Source organism: Nerophis lumbriciformis, linkage group LG05 (assembly GCF_033978685.3).
Source record: "Nerophis lumbriciformis linkage group LG05, RoL_Nlum_v2.1, whole genome shotgun sequence".
In the NCBI taxonomy this organism is placed as follows: Eukaryota; Metazoa; Chordata; class Actinopteri; order Syngnathiformes; family Syngnathidae; genus Nerophis; species Nerophis lumbriciformis.
Genome location: NC_084552.2, coordinates 28,407,546 through 28,428,931, shown reverse-complemented (window position 1 = coordinate 28,428,931; position 21,386 = coordinate 28,407,546). Strand labels below are relative to the sequence as shown.

Sequence of the window (21,386 nt, the reverse complement as noted above, 5' to 3'; positions counted from 1 at the left end):
CTACATTTGCACAATCTTTCTGTCACTTTTTTACTCCTGTATGTATTTAAGAATGTATTCATTTAGCTTAAATACATGTTTTATTTCATTTTATGTGTTGTTGAACACAGTAATTTCTGAATACGGGAGGATACGGATTAAATATGATGTATGTGTCACAAACAACAGAACAAATAAAACCATTAACTTCCACCACATCAAAGTTGAGAGAAGCAAGTGTCCTTTTAAGCCTAATTTGTGGGGTGAGGCTCTGCTGTGCCCTAGTGGTTTGGAAGTGGAGGCGAAACAGGAAAACATCACACAGGCAATATATAAATATCAAATCAAATCAAATCAACTTATATATATATACACATATATATATATATATATATATATATATATATATATATATATATATATATATATATATATATATATATATATATACTGTACCCCCCCTCATGAAACAGGCCTGTAGAGATGAAATAGTCTTGTGATTTTTTTTCCCACACATACATATATATATATATATATATATATATATATATATATATATATATATATATATATATATATATATATATATATATATATATATATATATATATATATATATATGTATATATATTAAACATAGACATAAATGTACATTATTGTGTTTTTTAATGTTTGGTTTGGTTCACTATCATTTTCAGTTTTGTCTGAGCTGCCATAATAGAACTGAACACGTTTTAGTCACTTTTCATGGTGGGTCGAATTGGACCATATTAAAGACATCCATATTCAAAAAATTACTTCCAGGTGTTACTGATTAATTTAATGCAAACGTACATTTAATTGTTAAATAATTTAATGATTTAAATATTGTGTTAATCATTTTAATATTTAACTAATTGTATATATATATATATATATATATATATATATATATATATATATATATATATATATATATATATATATATGTGTGTGTGTGTGTCAAAGACATTGAAACAATATTATTGCGTTGCACAGTACAGTTCGGTATATTCGTTTTTATAGACATTTGCTGATGACACACCAAGCTTCCGGTCTTTACTCTAATTTTGAAATCCATACCGGACGTCGCTCACTCGGCTGACGCATATGTATGACGTTAGGTCCTGCGACGATGTTGTATATATCAGATGACTATTAAGTTAGCTGTTATCAGCGCAACTCCTAAGTTCTTACATGCTACTTTTTTAACGACACCCTTTCTTAACTTAAATTGGGTAGGTTGTGGTTATTATTGTATTGATTATATGTCTTTTATCGTTATAAATGTATAGTGGGCAGTGACTGCTGTGTTTTTAAAAAACGCCAAGCCCGCGAAGTCCCAAACAACATTATTCCCCATTTAATGGAGTCCGTCTATTTCGTGTAGAATGGGTGACCCTGAGAGAGATGCTGATGGCTTTGCAGAGCCCAGAAGTAAGAAGACCAAGGAGACCGACAAGAAAAAAAGATCCAGGGTCAAGCTGCTTCTCGGCGAGGTGAAGAAACAAGTGGAGTTCTGGTTCGGAGACGCCAATTTAAGTAAGGACCGCTTCCTGAAAAAGCTCATTGATGAGGCAGAAGATGGATGTAAGTCGCGCACAATACACGATATGCATTATAAATGCTAGTTTTTGTCACCCTGAAACGTCTTGTGTTTGTTCTAGATGTTGACATTTGTGTGCTGGCGAGCTTCAATCGCATGAAGAAGCTGACCAGTGACACCAAGCTTATCGCCAGGGCACTGAAAAACTCGTCTGTGGTTCAGGTAATGTACAGAAAAGTCTGGGGATACTTAATGTACATCACAGTTTTAGGTGACAAACATGTGTGGCTTAATTTAATAATGTTAGAGCTTCCGATTGGAGGCTTACCAAATTTAGACTAGAGACTTAGACTTCCTTTTTATTGTCATTCGAATATGAACTACACAGTACAGATAAGAACAACATTTTGTTGCATTAGCTCGTTGTAGTGCAGGATAAAAAAGCAACAAGGTGCAGATATAAATAAATAGATTACTGTACAGATAAATATATTGCACTTTTGCATATGCATCCACGTTTATGGATGTATGTTATATTGTCTTTATATTCCAGCGAGTTAATCCGTTTTTGGGGGGGAATAGAGGGGATTATTTTGATATGTTTGAGAGTCTTATGGCCTGAGGGAAGAACCTGGAGGTTCTGCTACAGAGGCTGCGAAACCTCTTTCTAGAGTCCAGCAGTGAAAACAGTCCATGGTGGGTGTGGGAGGAGTCTCTACAGATTTTCTGAGCCCTGGTCAGGCAGAGGCTTTTTGCGGTTTCCTGGATAGGAGGAAGAGGAGTCCTGATGATTTTTTCCGCCGTCCTCACCACTCCCTACAGAGACTTCCAGTCTGAGGCACTGCAGGCTCCAGTCCAGACAGAGATGCAGTTGGTCAGTAGGCTCTCTATAGTGCCTCTGTAGAATGGGGGGGAGGGAGCTGTGCTCTTTTCATCTGATGCAAAAAAGTGCATGCGCTGCTGAGCTCTTTTTACAAGAGCTCCGGTGTGAAGGGACCAGGTCATATTGTCAGTTATCTGCACCCCCAGGAACATCTGCTTAGTCAACCAGATGTTTCACCTCCTCCCTGTAGTCCATGTTGTTGTTGTCACGGATGAGGCCCACTACTGTTGTGTCGTCCGCATACTTCACAATGTGGTTAGTAGTGGACCTGGCGCAGCAGTCATGGGTCATCAATGTGAACAGCAGCGGACTCAGGACGCAGCTCTGGGGGGAGCCGGTGCTCAGGGAGATGGCACTGGAGGTGTTGTCGCCCACAATTACACGTACAGTTCAGTTATCAATACTTATATGTTGAAGGAAAACGTAATGTAGTTATAACGTAATTGTAGAAAAAAAAGCCTAATGCAGACCTTACCCCTGATAGATTTCTGCAGTGGCGTAAGTATTAATTCCCGGACAGCTATATGAGGAAATACTGTAATTTGCAGTCTCGCCTGGCTGTGGTAAAAAAAGTCTTATTTTAATTCAGCATTTTTTGTTAATTTAGATAGCAGTAAAGTAAAACGACTCCTTATGATTGGAGATTTACTTAATTACATTCTCTGTACAATTAAATTTACAATACATATATGTAGAATGAAAATATGAGTAAGTGGTAAGTGCTATATTAAAGGCCTACTGAAATGCGATTTTCTTATTCAAACGGGGATAGCAGGTCCATTCTATGTGTCATACTTGATCATTTCGCGATATTGCCATATTTTTGCTGAAAGGATTTAGTAGAGAACATCGACGATAAAGTTTGCAACTTTTGGTCGCTGATAAAAAAGCCTTGCCTGTACCGGAAGTAGCAGACGAGTAGCGTGACGTCACAGGTTGTGGAGCTCCTCACATCTGCACATTGTTTACAATCATGGCCACCAGCAGCGAGAGCGATTCGGACCGAGAAAGCGACGATTTCCCCATTATTTTGAGCGAGGATGAAAGATTTGTGGATGAGGAAAGTGAGAGTGACGGACTAGAGGGCAGTGGGAGCGATTCAGATAGGGAAGATGCTGTGAGAGGCGGGTGGGACCTGATATTCAGCTGCGAATGACTAAAACAGTAAATAAACACACGACATATATATACTCTTTTAGCCACAACACAACCAGGCTTATATTTAATATGCCACAAATTAATCCCGCATAACAAACACCTCCCCCCTCCCGTCCATATAACCCGCCAATACAACTCAAACACCTGCACAACACACTCAATCCCACACCCCAAATTACCGTTCACCTCCCCAAAGTTCATACAGCACATATATTTCCCCAAAGTCCCCAAAGTTACATACGTGACATGCACATAGCGGCACGCACGTACGGGCAAGCGATCAAATGTTTGGAAGCGTACTCATGGTACCGTGTCTGCGTACCCAACTCAAAGTCCTCCTGTTAAGAGTCTCTGTTGTCCCAGTTCTCCACAGGCCAATGGTAAAGATTGACTGTCATCTTTCGGGAATGTAAACAATGAAACACCGGCCGTGTTTGTGTTGCTGAAGTCGGCTGCAATACACCGCTTCCCTCCTACAGCTTTCTTCTTTGCTGTCTCCATTGTTCATTGAACAAATTGCAAAAGATTCAACAACACAGATGTCCAGAATACTGCGGAATTTTGCGATGAAAACAGACGACTTAATAGCTGGCCACCATGCTGTCTCAAAATGTCCTCTACAATACGCGACGTCACGCGCTGACGTCATCATACCGAGACGTTTTCAGCAGGATATGTCACGCGAAATTTAAAATTGCACTTTAGTAAACTAACCGGGCCGTACTGGCATGTGTTGCAATGTTAAGATTTCATCATTGATATATAAACTATCAGACTGCGTGGTCGGTAGTAGTGGGTTTCAGTAGGCCTTTAAACCACTTAAAAAAACACATCATAAAGACCATATTCCTTATAGATCCCTTATACTTTCTGCAGGGGAGTGAATACATACCCCAGAGATTTGTATGTAGAAGCACTGTTACTTATTACCTAAATGGGCTGTGGTAAAACAATATTTTTGTTCTTATTGTTTTTCAGGTTAATTTAGAGGGTGATAAAGTAAGACGGCAGCAACCGATTGGAGATTTATCGAATGACGTCGACAGCCGCACCGTCTATGTGGTAAATGTATAGTACAGTCTGTATTTTGTATTATTTATGTATGTGTCAGGGTTTCCCCCTTTATGTAACTGATGGTGGCGCACCGCCACAGCAAAGTTGAAAATCAGTGGGTTTTTTACATGAAAACAAATTAAAGTAAATGTATTGTGGTCTCCAGTAGAAGTCAAAAGTCTGACGCTAGTTTTAGCTTTTTTTGCCAATCTTATGCTCACAACCAGCCCAGTCTCAACAGGTGTTACCTTGCGTGCAAACACGTGCCTCCTCAAACTCACAACACTTCCTCATTATCCGATCAATGAACATCCAATCAAAACCACACAAACATAAAACATTACAACCAGCAGGTTGTTACAGTATGACTGGATATGTATATAGTAGTGATGGTAAACGGTCACCACAGTGAATCAAATCACTTGTTTCCCTCAATACAAAATGCATGTGCAAAAGCTCGCAGATGGTTACTGCACATTAAGGCTCGCCCTCACTCGATTCACTTGATTCACTCATCACAGCACGCATGTGCAGAACGTTGCACATGATTGGCGTCTGCACAAATCTCGCCGTCAGCAATCATGCGTTGAGACTAGTACAGGAACAAGTAATCCCATTTAATAACAACTGCAAAAGTTAATGCTTCACAACTTTAGATGTACCAGTATTGATTCTGCAATTGTGAAAGCAATTAAAGGTATACGTCTTGATCAATCAATCAATCAATGTTTATTTATATAGCCCTAAATCACAAGTGTCTCAAAGGGCTGTCTTGATAAACGTCAGCTTGTATTCACAGTTAATTATATTCACAGTCTAAATAGTTTACAGTGTTGTAGTTTTCGCCAACCACACCTCACGTTTCTCTCTGCAATTTCAATGAGATTGCTACATTGCCATTGTGGGATAATACAAGTCTATCTATCATATGTGAGGCAGAGGTGGTGCAATAGCGCCTGTTGCTGGTTAATACCGAAGGATCTGCTCAAAGATATTTGAGAGATATTCCCGTAACCAAAGTGGACTCACCACCATTCAATGTGCTCTACGTTTTACAGGACACTGCAATAAAGACATCCATAACCCACCTGATTGTCAGTGATGGGTTGATACATCATACACATACAATTGTGGACACATACAACGTAGAAAAGTGAATTGTCTGGATAAAATAAAAGCTAAATGCAAAAAACAACATGAACAATAGTGCAACATTACAATGAGATTTTAACAGTGCAATATTAAATACAATAACTAGGTATAACATAGAGGAAACGTCGATGGTCCTACCCTAAATAACCGGTGAGTGAGTGTCAGTAAATCATCGTTAATGATCGTTCATTGAAGAACGATGATTCAGTGAGGCCCATTGTTCACTTTGTAGTTCGTTCACTCAGTATCTGTGATTCAGTGAGTCGTCGTCAAGCACCCACAGCAACAACCGACAAACTGACACAGCGAGTGATTCAGCTCGGGCAGGAAGTGGAAAGGAGAGTTGATTTGAACCAATAAACATATTTGTTGCTGTTTCTATGGGACTAATACATTTATAAAAATGCAATTAGACTAACAGGGGAAAAATCATTTGCATAATACATGATTTATTCTCTTAACGAGTTCATGGCGACGACAACCTGTGAGTGCTGATTTAGTAAAAAAACTTGCGGGTTTTGAATGATTTGTTCATGACTTGCACATCACTAATATATAGCTCATTATTTGCGCACTATTGACTATCCATCCATCCATTTTCTACCGCTTATTCCCTTCGGGGTCACGGGGGGCGCTGGAGCCTATCTCAGCTACAATCGGGCGAAAGGCAGGGTACACCCTGGAAAAGTCGCCACCTCATCGCAGGGCCACTATTGACTGATACCCAAAAAATATGGCCGGCGAAAAAAAACTTTGATCACAGATAATAGCGCTGCCGAAACCGGATGTTGTGATGACGTGAACGTGAGGCACAGGATTGTCTGGACTGAGTCAGCATGTCTGCGATTTGGACGTCACTTTATTCTACCCCAGATATCAATCAATCAATCAATGTTTATTTATATAGCCCTAAATCACAAGTGTCTCAAAGGGCTGCACAAGCCACAACGACATCCTCGGTACAAATATACCCGCAATTTACAAAATGTGCAATTATTAAGGGGACAATAGCAGCTTTTAAGGATAGAAAGTCCAACTAGAGCAGCTTGCTATTCGTCCGGGACATTGAGGGACAGAAGTGGACTATCTAAACACGAGTACAATCTATAATAACACCAGAAAAATATGCTGTATTTGTTGCTAGTTGTTATTAATAAAGTAAGGGACACTAAAACTCTCGAGACAAGGGTGTCCAAACTACAGCCTGCGGGCCAAGTGCAGTCCATCGGCGTCTTCCAATTGGCCTGCGAGATGTCACGTGTTTGATCAGGAATCAGGCCTGCAAGGTATCTCCAGTTTAATTTTGATTATCTGACTGTCTAATTCCCGCAAATTAGCTATGGCGTTATATTTGTGTTGAAAATAAATTAAATTCACGCAAAAAAAAAGAGCTAATATAAATGTATAATGTGAACACGTGACACAACCAGGAAGTGTTGCGATTTGCGAAAACTAGTCTGTCCCAAATAAAATCGCTCCAGCTGCGACTGGAGTACTCTCTCTATGACCCACACTCCCTCAACTGCATGGGCTGGGTCCTTGGAAAGATGCAGCATATCAGAGTACATTTGTCCAGTTCTGATTGGTTGTCTTTTTGATCCAAGTATAGGGTTGCAAAGGAGTGGAAAGTTTCCCGTAAATTTCCGGAAACTTTCCGGAAATTTACCACGAGAAGTTAAGCTCAGGAAGTTTGGAAATAGTGACCATTTTTTGATTATTCAAAGTTGGACACCGTCCATGGGAATTTATGGGAATTAATGGGGAATTACAATAATTATATATTATTGGGCACTTGTCTATATGCTGCTGCATCTTTGTGGCATTTTTGACGGAGCTCTTTGCACAGTATTTGCAAATGTACGCAGCCTTTCCGCCTACATTGGTTGGGGTGAAATGTCGTGGCATTATTCTGTGTGTATTTATTGATTCTTGTAAAACACTAATGCAATGCCACACACCGATACAAATAGTCAGCTAAACAACTGGAGTAGTCTTTAAAAATATTTTACTGATGGACAAATGAATAGAAATAGGCTCGATGAATAAATGAACACTCAATCAGCATGCTAAATCAAACTATAACCTACATTCTTGTATGACAACAGAATGGCTAGCAGAACAGAAGGTAGAGGAAACTACACGTTTTGATTTAGTATTTGCTAGATGAAGTTTACAGATCACAAAAAAGGTAAATTCGGATCGCTAACGTTGTTAGCATAAATGAATGGGATTTAACATAGAGAAAATTAGCATCACGGCTAACGGAGAAATAGTTTCGGTTCACTATGAGACTGTGGTGGTACATAAACCTAGCTAGCTAGAGATATTGGCCCCAAAATCATTTAACAAGTACAGGAACAGCTAGCTAGCTTGAGTGGAAGTCTGCTGAAGTAGTCTACAGTCATACAGTAACAAGCAATTACACCGCTATTAAACTTAAATACCATAGATGGATGGATGGACCATAGATCAAATACATTTACCCCAGTAATATCATTCAAACTTACCTGACTGGATGAAGTCCTTCGGCTCAAATACTGGTGTGGCCTCAATAGGCCTGCTGTAGTGTGTAGCATGCTGGGAATTATCTGTGCATGTGATGGAGGAATGCACGGCGAAGGGTTGAAATTCTACTGAATTTGCATTAAATCAGGTTGTTTTAGCTAATAAGCATGCTGCAAGATCTAGCATGTTGCATTCAATGTTTATTCCCATTAATTTCCCATTAATTCTCGTTAATTCCCATATATTCCCGTTAATTCCCATGGAAAGTTTCCAACTTTGAATATTCCCGGAATTTTGCAACCCTATCCAATTGTAACACTGTGTGTCTAAACGTGCATGAGCGCAGAGCAGAAATCTGAGTGAGTGTAGGAAAAAAAGTTGAATGTGCCGAAGGATGAGGTTGAGAGAGCGGACAAGAGGGGGTGCGAGAGAGCGCATCCTTCTGACTGCAGACAGCACTATACTTGTTAATATGGATAATAGCAAACACTTTTATTGTGCACAAAATACATTTATATTCGCTCAAAAAAATATTTTTTGCGTGAGTTTAATTTATTTTCAAATGTCTGTGCTTGCAAAACATATTTTTTTGTCCTTAAAATCTGTCTTTGCGACCTCAACCTTAAGACAGAAATATAACGCCATAATTAGCCACAATCTTGTGGTCAATGTGAGTAAATCAGGTCAATGCCCACAATCGGAAGCATGCATAGCACAGAAATTACTTAAATGACCCAATCCAAACAACCTTTCCCACTCCTGCCGCTAATAAACTGCAAAAAAAAAAGTCAACACACATGGTCACACATAACACAACCAGAACTTAATGGATCTTATAAAAAAAAATTCAAACACCATTCATAATCCAAAATCATACCCATTTAAATCCACTTCAATGCATTATGGGACAAATGCAAAACACTCTCCAAACCCATCCATGTTTGGCGCATTTTAGCTGCTTGATGTTTCTGATTGTTTACAAAACGTTAAGGTTATTGTCACGGAAGTAAACAAGGTAGAGGTCGAAATGTTATATTCTTTTAATATTCCAATTATATATATATAGTTAGTTACTTTACATTACTTAAAAAAAAAAAAAACGTTAGTCTGCAATTTTTTTTAGCCCAATGCGGGCCCCACTTCAAAAAGTTTGGACATGACTGCTCTAGACACTTGAAAAATTAACAAAATACATTGTACAATAAGCTGCAACAATTGAAGATATAGCAAAAGAATATAATATAAAACGTATTCTAATACTAATTAATAATAACACAGATTTGTTTTTAAATGTATACATACACTTTTTGAGCCTTTAAAAAAAAATCATATCCATTCATCTATATTCTACCGCTTGTCCCTTTTGGGGTCCGGGGGGGTGCTGGAGCCTATCTCAGCTGCACAAATTATACGATGATGACAACGGTGACCACAACCCCCCAGCACTCCTAACCACGCCCCCAACGCCATATGTATCTTAACAATCTAAGGGAAAACCTGTATGTATTGCCTATTTTTTTTAACATTCATTATTGTTTCATGTTTTGTTTTTTTACAATATGTTTATGCATGTTTTTATGTCATGTACAGTATTGTAATTGTTACCCTAATATTTTCTAATTATTTTATGGTCATTTGTAATCATTATTTTTACAGTGTTCCTAAAAAATGTCATTTTTGTTTGTAAATTTAAAAAAAAAGTGTAGGTGAATGGGTTATACTTGAATAGCGCTTTTCTACCTTTTTTAAGGAACTCAAAGCGCTTTGACACTATTTTCACATTCACCCATTCAAACACACATTCACACACTGATGGCTGGAGCTGCCATGCAAGGCGCTAACCAGGACCCATCAGGAGCAAGGGTGAAGTGTCTTGCTCAAGGACACAACGGACTTGACTAGGGTGGTAGAAGGTGGGGATTGAACCAGGAACCCTCAGGTTGCAGGCACGGCCACTGTCCCAACTGCGCCACGTCCTCTCCTTGTGACATTATAGCTTATAACAATGTGATATACAATATCATAGCTTAAATCAATGCCTTGCAGAGGTCTGAAATATTATAATTCTGTATTATGATCCTTGTGTAATACCCCCCTTTTTTTAATAAGGAACTTCTGCCCAAGGATGTGACTCACAGCTGGATCGAAAAGGTCTTCTCTAAATGCGGAAGCGTTCTTTACGTGAGCATTCCGAGGTATAAAACCACTGGCCACTCCAAAGGTTTTGCCTTTGTGGAGTTTGAGACGTCCGAACAATCAAATAAAGCCATCGAGGTGATCATTTCATATGTTTTCCTCACTAACATTTGATTTAAGACAAGACAACTGACAAAAGTTTCAATTAAGATGCTGAACAACCCTCCTGAAGATGCGCCAAGGAAGCCTGGAATTTTCCCCAAGACGCTACATGGGAAGCCTTTCCATCTGCCAACAGACAATCCGCATCCAGGTAGGACTGCTTAGTCGTCCAGAGAAAGCAAGTTTCCCGATTTTCTCACGCTATATCTGCAGGTGGAGGCGAGGAGGAGAAGAAAAAGCGCAAGAAGAAAAAAAAGAAGGTGGAGACGCCAGCTGAAACCGCCCCGGTGCTGCCGATGGAAGCTGAGTTGACGGATCAGCAGCAGCTTAAGAAGAAGAAGAGTCAGCATTCAGATGCTGGTGAAATTTCAGAGAAAAAGAGACAACGTTCACACTCAGCGGATGAATCGGAAACAGAAGTGCCTTCCAAAATGAGGAAAAAAGATGACGACGTCTCCGACAGCAGTGAGTTCATTAAAAAAAAAAAGGATAATGAAATAAAATAAAAATAAACTACCGTGTTTTTCGGAATATAAATCGCTCCGGAGTATACGTCGCACCGGCCGAAAATGCACAATAAAGAAGGAAAAAATTATACGTATATACGTCACACTGGAGTATAAGTCGCATTTTTGGGGGAAATTTATTTGATAAAATCCAACACCAAGAATAGACATTTGAAAGGCAATTTAAAATAAATAAAGAATAGTGAACAACAGGCTGAATAAGTGTACGTTTTATGACGCATAAATAACCAACTGAGAACGTGCCTGGTATGTTAACGCAACACATCATGGCAAGAGTCATTCAAATATGTTATAACTATAACATATAGAACATGCTATACGTTTTTTTACCAAACAATCTGTCACTCCCGATCGCTAAATCCCATGAAATCTTCCTCCCCGGTGTCGCCTCTGGTATGCGCCCCGCTAGCGTCCTTTCTTTTTGCTGCTCGATCGCCGTTCTCTGCTGCATATTTCACTACGTCCGGCTTGTAATCTGCAGTATATGATTTCCTTTTCGGTGCCATTTTAGTTCAGCCATTCTCAGTTTTTATAAGTTACCGCCAATGTTGAAATAATCCATTTTAATAGCTACGGATGTAGCAGCAGTTAGCATCCCATGACCCACAATGCACTTCTGCCATGACCCGCCCCCGCCGAATTCTTTAGGTTGTCGTGTGTGACGATTGCTGACGTGTGTGTGACGATTGCGGACATTTGCTTCGTCTCTTACGCGAATGAGATAAATAATATTTTTTGATATTTTACGGTAATGTGTTAATAATTTCACACATAAGTTGCTCCGGAGTATATATCGCACCCCCGGCCAAACTATGAAAAAAACTGCGACTTATAATCCGAAAAATACGATATATAATCAGCGTTGTGCCTCTTCCCCCCTTGTTCTTCTTGGCTGCCGGAAGTGCAACCAAGAAGAGTGTGTGTGTGTGTGTGTATATATATATATATATATATATATATATATATATATATATATATATGTTTTTTTTTATATATATATATATATATATATATACACACACGTTTAAAAAAAAAATATCACGGTCATTAAAGGCGGATTGTCTCGTGGAGGTTAATACCAAGCATCGTTGCTTCCCTATTATTTACTACTGCGGTGACGTCTAACATTTCCGCCATGTTTGATCGAGGAAATATGCTAACAGCTGATCAGCGTGATCAAACTAATCGCGATCAACGATCACAATCACGATCATATAATCGCCCAGCCCTAGTACGGTATGTCAAGTAAAAAGTTAAAGTTAAAATCTATTTGGTGCTTCACAGATGCTCATGTGGAAGGTGAGAGGGGTGTGGAGGACAGCAAAGAAAACCAAGAAGATTCACTGGTCAAAGTGAAGCGCAAGCGTAAAAAGAAACATAAGGAGAAGCTGAAAATTGAAGAGGAGGTCATCCCACTGAGAGTCTTGTCCAAGTACGAGCCCATATGAGCTACATAACGCAATGCTGTGTCACAAAGGAACAAAACGCTTTCTTCGGTTTTGTCTTGTTAGGAAATCATGGCTTGACCTCAAAGTGGAGTACCTGAAGCTCCAAAAGTGCAGCATGTCATCCCTGAAAAAGTGCATGACACAGCTGGACGGCCAGGAGTGCAGCACAGGGACGGAAGGGGGTGGTGAAACCCGGAGCGAAACAAGTGCGCCCTCAAGCAACAGCTGTAATTCCATTTCCACCAATTGGAATATGGCAGTAAAATTGCATTTATTGTGTTTCTTACAGTGGAGGTTGTGAGTCAGGGTCCCCAGTTCACAAGTGGCGTCATCATAAAGATTACTGACAAGAAGGCGCTTCCAGGGAGGAAGATGATTAAGGTAGATTGCACTTCAAGCCATGATGTCTTGTATTTAGATATGTATTAGGAATGTGCTGATCGATCGGCCATTGATTAGTATGGGCTAATTTTTGTGAAAAAGTATGTGATTGCCATTGCTAAACATTTTGCACATTGACAGCAGGGCAGGAGCGGGCATGCTGATAGCTAAGCTAACATATGTGATAGCTAAGTTCTTAGTAAACTTTCAGAAGCGTAGATGGAACCACATTGCAGCAAAAAGTAAGCATACATTAACGGGAAATTAACAAGTACCGTATTTTTCGGAGTATAAGTCGCACCGGAGTATAAGTTGCACCTGCCGAAAATGCATAATAAAAAAGGCAAAAAACATATATAAGTCGCACTGGAGCCCGGCCAAACTATGAAAAAAAATGCGACTTATAGTCCGAAAAATACGGTATATTGATAATAGTCCAGAGAGAAGATAACACAACAGCAACTGTTGGTGTGTCAGCTTTGTCAGTCAGTACACAACATGGAAAGTGAAGCCAGATTGATTCATAAATTGGTGGTGTCGAGCCCATGGGTGTTATCTGTATATGATCGATACTAGAGTGACTAGGTCGATATTGTAATTGTTTATAAGTCTTTTTTTTGTTAGTGTTAATGTTTACAAACTTGGAATAATTCTGGATGACTTTGAGGGCAAAAAGCATATTATTTTTGTTTAGTTATTGAATTATTTTGTTCAAACAATTGTATGAAATGTATATAAGGATATAGTATAAGGAACTAATTTTCAATATTGTTATGGTTTTGTTAATGTGTCATTAGCACTCACCATAAATACATTGAACAATTCACAGTTACTACATGTAATTGGTATTGGCCCATCTCACTCATAGATGACTATATAACCTCCCAAGCCATGTACACTCGCTGCAGCCGAGTAAATATATGCCTCATATGGCTCTATGAGGAATTATTCTAATTTGCTGCCTAAATGGGCTGCAGAGGATATTGTTTTTGTTATTTATTTGTTGTAGTGCTAGTGAGTCATTGGCTTTGCTGTCTTTTGTCTTCCACGTAGGATACTCTTTCCAAAATCTCCCCCGTGGCGTATGTGGACATCCTGGAGGGTGACGCCGAGGGCTTTGTGCGCTTCCGCAGCCCAGAGGACGCTCAGGCTGTCAGCAATGTCGGGGCTGATCTGCAGAAGGAGCACAGCTGGCATCTGGAGATCCTCACAGGTGGGATTCTGCAGAGTCTCGACACATTTCTTCCCATAGACATTTGTTGACATGTCACAAATGTGGATTGGGGTCAAAGGTGACCACGAGCAAAGGTACTGGCAGAAGATCTTGGTGGATCGTCAGGGCAAACTGAATCGTCCCAGGGATAAGAAGAGGGGCATAGAGAAGGTGAGATTGCATGACACGGCCGCCCTGATACTCTCATTAAACCCTACACTTTAATTTCAGCTCATATCCAAAGCGGAGAAGATCATAATGGCTCGAGCCAAAGAGGCCCACAAGCACATTCGCTTCCAAGATGACTGACAAAAATTGCTCTATTTTTACACGGCAGCAAGTTTTGACTATCTCAAAGGTGTGTCAAAAATTATTAATTTTTGTGATGACTATTTCCCCGTTGGAGATGTGACAATGTTTTTTTTTATGTAATTTTACAGCAAATTTAATTCATCAGTTATGTACAGAACTGGAGTGTGCATTAAAGGGAAACCGCTTGTTTTGAATGATGAATCGGTGCAATGGAGAATTGATTTTTATACTGTGTAAAACAATGCACGTAAAATGTATGCCTTCAGATCAATTAACCTAAAAATTGTGAGTAGCGAAACCAAAACAGAATAAAAATACTAGATTTATTGTTACATAAAATAATTTGTGTATGTTTAAATAATTTTTAATATGTATGACTTACAATCAACATTGCCAACTACATTAAAGTGTTTGTTATTATTACCTCCGCTAGGAGGTTGTAAGTTTTCCATTGGTTTGTCTCTCAGTTAGTTGGAAAGCAAAATAATACAAAATATTATAGGTGGATCATTTCTACTTTGTTGCCTATCGTTTACGTTTCTGTGTGTGAGACAAGGACAGTGAATTACTGACAGGAGTGCTCACTTTCTTTTATTTGGCTCGAGATAGCTCAAACATTTGCTGGCTGATTCTTTTGGGATATGTCTGAAGTGGGATAAAGGACAAAGTATTACATTTTAGGGCTAAGCAGTATCATTTATATTACAAACCCCGTTTCCATATGAGTTGGGAAATTGTGTTAGATGTAAATATAAACGGAATACAATGATTTGCAAATCATTTTCAACCCATATTCAGTTGAATGCACAACAAAGACAAGATATTTGATGTTCAAACTCATAAACTTTTTTTTTTTTTTTTCAAATAATAATTAACTTACAATTTCATGGCTGCAACACGTACCAAAGTAGTTGGGAAAGGGCATGTTCACCACTGTGTTACATGGCCTTTCCTTTTGACAACACTCAGTAAACATTTGGGAACTGAGGTGACACATTTTTTAAGCTTTTCAGGTGGAATTCTTTCCCATTCTTGCTTGATGTACAGCTTAAGTTGTTCAACAGTCCGGGGGTCTCCGTTGTGGTATTTTAGGCTTCATAATGCGCCACACATTTTCTATGGGAGACAGGTCTGGACTACAGGCAGGCCAGTCTAGTACCCGCACTCTTTTACTATGAAGCCACGTTGATTTAACACGTGGCTTGGCATTGTCTTGCTGAAATAAGCAGGGGCGTTCATGGTAACGTTGCTTGGATGGCAACATATGTTGCTCCAAAACCTGTATGTACCTTTCAGCATTATTGGTGCCTTCACAGATGTGTAAGTTACCCATGTCTTGGGCACTAATACACCCCCATACCATCACAGATGCATGCTTTTCAACTTTGCGCCTATAACAATCCCGATGGTTCTTTTCCTCTTTGGTCCGGAGGACACGACGTCCACAGTTTCCAAAAACAATTTGAAATGTGGACCCGTCAGACCACAGAACACTTTTCCACTTTATATCAGTCCATCTTCAATGAGCTCAGGCCCAGCGAAGCCGACGGCGTTTCTGGGTGTTGTTGATAAACGGTTTTCGCCTTGCATAGGAGAGTTTTAACTTGCACTTACAGATGTAGCGACCAACTGTAGTTACTGACAGTGGGTTTCTGAAGTGTTCCTGAGCCCAGGTGCTGATATCCTTTACACACTGATGTCGCTTGTTGATGTAGTATAGCCTGAGGGATCGAAGGTCACGGGCTTAGCTGCTTACGTGCAGTGATTTCTCCAGATTCTCTGAACCCTTTGATAATATTACGGACCGTAGATGGTGAAATCCCTAAATTCCTTGCAATAGCTGGTTGAGAAAGGTTTTTCTTAAACTGTTAATGTGAATGACTGAGCATTTCATGGAATCTACTTTTATACCCAATCATGGCACCCACCTATTCTCAATTTGCCCGTTCACCTGTGGGATGTTCCAAATAAGTGTTTGATGAGCATTCCTCAACTTTATCAGTATTTATTGCCACCTTTCCCAACTTCTTTGTCACGTGTTGCGGGCATCAAATTCTAAAGTTAATGATTATTTGCAAAAAAAAAAAGTTTATCAGTTTGAACATTAAATATGTTGTCTTTGTAGCATATTCAACTGAATATGGGTTGAAAATGATTTGCAAATCATTGTATTCCGTTTATATTTACATCTAACACAATTTCCCAACTCATATGGAAACAGGGTTTGTAGGTTACCTTACCTTTGTGTTACAAGCTTCAACTTATGTATGTGTACGCTTGCGGCCCCGCCTCCAATCTAAGACAGTGGATAACGGACTCAAGTTTTCACTCTGTTTATTTAATTTTTGAGACATACGGAGAGAGACAACGGAGATATTGGAAAAGAAGAGAAAAACGAGTGAGCAATACGAAGAGGAGACGAGTGAGTCAGAGACAACTGTCGTGTTAATACTCTGAGACTGTGGCAATGTCAAATGACACTATAATGAGACAACGTACAGCATTTGTAACCAAACAAACCCACTCAAGACTTGAGATCAAAGAAAATAAGCAGTCTCAGAGCCCAAAATGGACAATACACCAAAAGTTAAACATTCTGGCAGGACAAGCTGAAGCTTGACAGTCAGATGTTGATCAAATGGTTGATACAACTCCAAGGCTACTTTATAATACAGTACATTGCACACACAATTATAAAGATAGTCATATTAAATTTCCTAACCTTTTCGTTGAAGATCCCAACTGGATTTATTTGAATTACAGTTCACTACACAAGTTAAATAGTAATTTTGAATCACCATAGAGTAGTGTTGAACACTTTAATGCAAAAACATATTTTGAAAAAGTTTGAATTGTTTGCATGATTGTACATTAACCTCTGTTAGTGGGTGCTATGCTCTACTATGCAGAAAGGTGCGTTTCATTGTTACAGTATAAAAAAATTCTTAGTCCATTTCCATAGATTCGCTTGACTGTCCTCCTGTGGCGGATGTTGTGCACTACAAGAGAAAAATATTTTCCCAAAGTGTGTTTTTTCTCCGCTGTTGTTGGACTCCCAACTAAAATCCCCGACTTTTAAAGTAGTTTTCTTCAAGCGTATGTCTTTTATATCATTGTTTTGTTGTCGATTATATATATTAAAAAAAATACTCCTAATGTTCATCCACCTGCAGAGACGGCCCTTGGATGGCGCCTGTTTTGCATGAGCTACCACTAAAATTCCCGGCTTTTTAATACCGGCAATATAATGCAGTTATTAATTATAACTTTTTTTTGTATAAAATATGTTCTTTTGTAAAGTAAATCTGAACAGCCGATATGGGCATCTACATCAACTATATGATTTGCCTGAGAAGCTGGACAGGACAAAAAAATCAATAAAATATGTTCTATATTATTTCCATCCCCCTCTACAATTACAGTTGAATGCGTATGTTTCGGAGGAAACGTACACAAAGTAGAGCATTTCTTCTCATGTCCACTAGATGGCGACATTTGCCCTAATCGATGTAAACTCGAAGAAGACTCAGTCATTGTTCGTGACCGTCAGCTTTGATGCTCACTAAAATGTTTCCCGAAATTCAATATTTTGCACGCAACTACTAGATGTATATGGACAAAACTATCCAACCTTGACAGTGATATGTCTTTTAAGCTTTTAAACGCCACTTTATTTTGCAAAGCCACACGGTGGAATTGTGCAGCGCAGGAGTTTGGGGGCGTGTTGTTGCCATAACGAGGTTGCAAAGGGTGGGTGTGCATGCGTGGAAAAGCTCCCGAGTGCCCACGCTTCTTTCACTACCACGCAATTCCTCGACCCCTTCCTCTGAGCAACAAGTTTTGCAGCAAGTGACCGCCTTACTGCAGAGGGGGTTAAAAAAAAGGTTGCACGTCAGTGAATCCGCACCGGTTATTCCAATGAAACCGGCAGCCGCGGGGAGCATGGACACCAACGTGGACCCACGGAAGAAGAGTCGTGCGTCAGGGGTGGCGCTCAGCGCCATCCCGTCGGTGTGCTCCGTGGCGTCCGTCGCCTTCTGCATCGTCCTCAGCATCCACGCCGCCGATGTCAGGCGCCGGCTGGTGGGCTTGGAGCACGGCGCGGACACCTTTACGCGCACCTCTGCTGGCCTGGATGCGTTAATTGAGCAAAAAGTCAACCAGATGTTCACCCAGGTGAGACCGCCATCCCATTAATTAATGCGCATGTCCATCGCCACGCTGACATCACCTGTGTATTCACCCCCACGCAGCGTTCTTATGAGCAATTTGTCAAGACCAGGACGGCCAGACAAGCGTCACCTGAATGCAACTGCCCTCCAGGTAAGACTCGTGCTGCGTTCAAGGACACATTTCTACACTGTGTGATGGATGCAGGCAGCTGAGAGTTAACATTTGAACAACAGCAGCCTATCTATACATAGAGGTGCTGAGTGGCATGTTGTTGGATTGGAAAGCAGACACATGAGACGGCGTTGGTGTGTGTTGCATTTCTTTTCCTTTAGTTGTAATCATGCTTCACTCGATTCGAGTCCTGGTATGTTGATTGACAGCTCATGTAGTAGATGCTTGGATGCTAAAAATAAGCCTAAAAGTACACAGTGTAATTGGCTCGTATAGTCATATGTTTGTAAATATTTTGTTTTGAAACATGTGTCTGATATTTAGCACGTACAAATGTGTTGCATTTATTTTTATGAAAAAACAAAAAACTGTGGCATTGTGACCAGTGGTTCTTAACCTTGTTGGAGGTACCGAACCCCACCAGTTTCATATACGCATTCACCGAACCCTTCTTTAGTGAAAAATAAAATGTTTTTTTTTTTTCAAATTCAAGACAAAGTTATATGTTTTTGGTAACACTTTAGTATGGGGAACATATTCTAAGTAACAAAGACTTAATTTAGAGTTTTTTGGACACTAGGGGAATATATTGTAAGTACCGGTAGAGATGGCCGATAAATGCGTTAAAATGTTATATCGGAAATTATCGGTATCGTTTTTTTATTATCGGTATCGTTTTTTTGTTTTATTATTATTATTATTTTTATTAAATCAACATAAAAAACACGAGATACACTTACAATTAGTGCACCAACACAAAAACCTCCCTCCCCCATTTACACTCATTCACACTCATTCACACAAAAGGGTTGTTTCTTTCTGTTATTAACATTCTGGTTCCTACATTATATATCAATATATATCAATACAGTCTGCAAGGGATACAGTCCGTAAGCACACATGATTGTGCGTGCTGCTGGTCCACTAATAGTACTAACCTTTAACAGTTAATTGTACTAATTTTCATTAATTACTAGTTTCAATGTAACTGTTTTTATATTGTTTTGCTTTCTTTTTCATTCAAGGAAATATTTTTAATTTATTTATCTTATTTTATTTTACCAACCATACCTGGTTGTCCAAATTAGGCATAATAATGTGTTGATTCCACGACTGTATATATCGGTTGATATCAGTATTGGTTGATATCGGTATCTGTAATTAAAGAATTGGGGAATATCGGATATTGGCAAAAAGCCATTATCGGACATCCCTAATTCTAAGTAACAAAGACTTAATTTAGAGTTATTTGGTTAGGGTTAGGGTTAGAGGGTCAGGGTTAGAGGGTTAGGGTTATAATAAGGCCATGCCGAATAAGGCATTAATAAGTACTTAATAAGGACTAGTTAAGAGCCATTATGTTACTAATTTGCATGTTAATAAGCAACTAATTAATGGTGAATATGTTCCCCATACTAAAGTGTTACCATGTTTTTTTACTGGTGCACAAAATGAACCGTGCATGAACATCACCTTGTTCAAACAACAAAACCAACACAGTGCATAAACTCACAAAAAATTACACACCTGCAAATCAGTTTGACTTCTGCTGTTGCCGTATCCGATAGGGAGAAGTTTTTATTTGCACGATGAGTCGGGTGTGTCTGGACCTCCGCCGAACCCCTGAGCCCGACTCACCGAACCCTGAGGGTTCGATCGTACCCAGGTTAAGAACCACTGGGTTAGAGTGTCCGCCCTGAACTGGGATGTCGGGAGTTCAAACCCCGGCCGAGTCATACCAAAGACTATAAAATGGGACTTATTACCTCCGTGCTTGGCACTCAGCATCAAGAGTTGGAATTGGGGGTTAAATCACCAAAATACTTCTCGGGCGCGGCTACCGCTGCTGCTCACTGCTCCCTTCATCACCCTGGGCGTGGACATGGGGATGGGTCAAATGCCGAGGACACATTTCACCACACCTAGTGTGTGTGTGACTATCAGTGGTACTTTAACTTTATTTTTATGAAAAACAACTGTTGCTTGTTACCATGGGAGTATTATCATCAACATTTTTTTTTTTTACACACGCATATTTCAATCTTTGCATCTGTAATCCAATTCACGTCTGTATCTCAAAGTGTGTGTGGGCAATCAGAGCCGCATGTGCATGTTTTAAATTGTGTGTGTGCGCCAATGTGCGTGTGTCACACAATTTTTTTTTACACACACCGGGTGTGTAAAAACAAATGTTTGTCCGTATTTGGGTTTGTATGAAGCAGGAAACCTCGATTGGCTGTATATGTCATGATTTTAGTAATGAATTATTGCAGTACAAAATACTTTTGACAACTAAGTTACTGCTAAAACATTTGTTTGTAAAGTGTATTTAGGACAAAAAGTAAAACATTCTTCCTGTTACTTTTGGGAATTTATCTCAATTGCAATTAATTGACTTCTACTTTCTGTAATTTTAATTCCAATAAGACATCCTGAAGGGTGGTGCCAGTTTGATTAAAATTCAAAATAAATCTCTCAAATGAACTGAAATTCCTTTTTTTTTTTTTTTGACTTGTGCTGATTTTATTAATTAGGCGATGTTGCGGCCAACAAAAGCCTGTTTTGTTTT

The 21,386-nt window shown here is 39.4% G+C and overlaps 2 protein-coding genes across 2 annotated transcripts in view; both read left to right on the top strand.

The window, feature by feature from the left end:
* Positions 1-1,073: 1,073 nt before the first annotated feature.
* Positions 1,074-14,674, top strand: larp7 (La ribonucleoprotein 7, transcriptional regulator). Its single transcript, XM_061959069.1, has 13 exons — positions 1,074-1,235; positions 1,388-1,587; positions 1,665-1,765; positions 4,563-4,646; positions 10,404-10,568; positions 10,641-10,743; positions 10,806-11,057; positions 12,404-12,551; positions 12,631-12,773; positions 12,857-12,948; positions 14,002-14,161; positions 14,241-14,332; positions 14,393-14,674. Exons 2-13 carry the CDS (start codon positions 1,389-1,391, stop codon positions 14,468-14,470), a joined length of 1,617 nt encoding a protein of 538 aa, XP_061815053.1. The 5' UTR covers positions 1,074-1,235; position 1,388; the 3' UTR covers positions 14,471-14,674.
* Positions 14,675-18,243: 3,569 nt separating this feature from the next.
* The window catches only part of LOC133606711 (uncharacterized), a 330,643-nt gene continuing 327,500 nt past the window's right edge, over positions 18,244-21,386 (top strand). Inside the window, exons 1-2 of the mRNA XM_061960959.2 lie at positions 18,244-18,649; positions 18,727-18,796. Of these exons, the coding sequence (XP_061816943.1) occupies positions 18,392-18,649; positions 18,727-18,796 (328 nt within the window). The 5' untranslated portion in view covers positions 18,244-18,391. The remainder of the gene's footprint in view (positions 18,650-18,726; positions 18,797-21,386) is intronic.

Excerpts from the sequence above, each read along its gene's own strand:
- larp7 (XM_061959069.1), top strand. The coding sequence starts at position 1,389 with ATGGGTGACCCTGAGAGAGATGCTGATGGCTTTGCAGAGCCCAGAAGT. Across the intron at positions 1,766-4,562 it reads AAAACTCGTCTGTGGTTCAG|GTTAATTTAGAGGGTGATAA; the intron begins GTAATGTACAGA and ends ATTGTTTTTCAG. Across the intron at positions 12,949-14,001 it reads CAGGGAGGAAGATGATTAAG|GATACTCTTTCCAAAATCTC; the intron begins GTAGATTGCACT and ends TCTTCCACGTAG.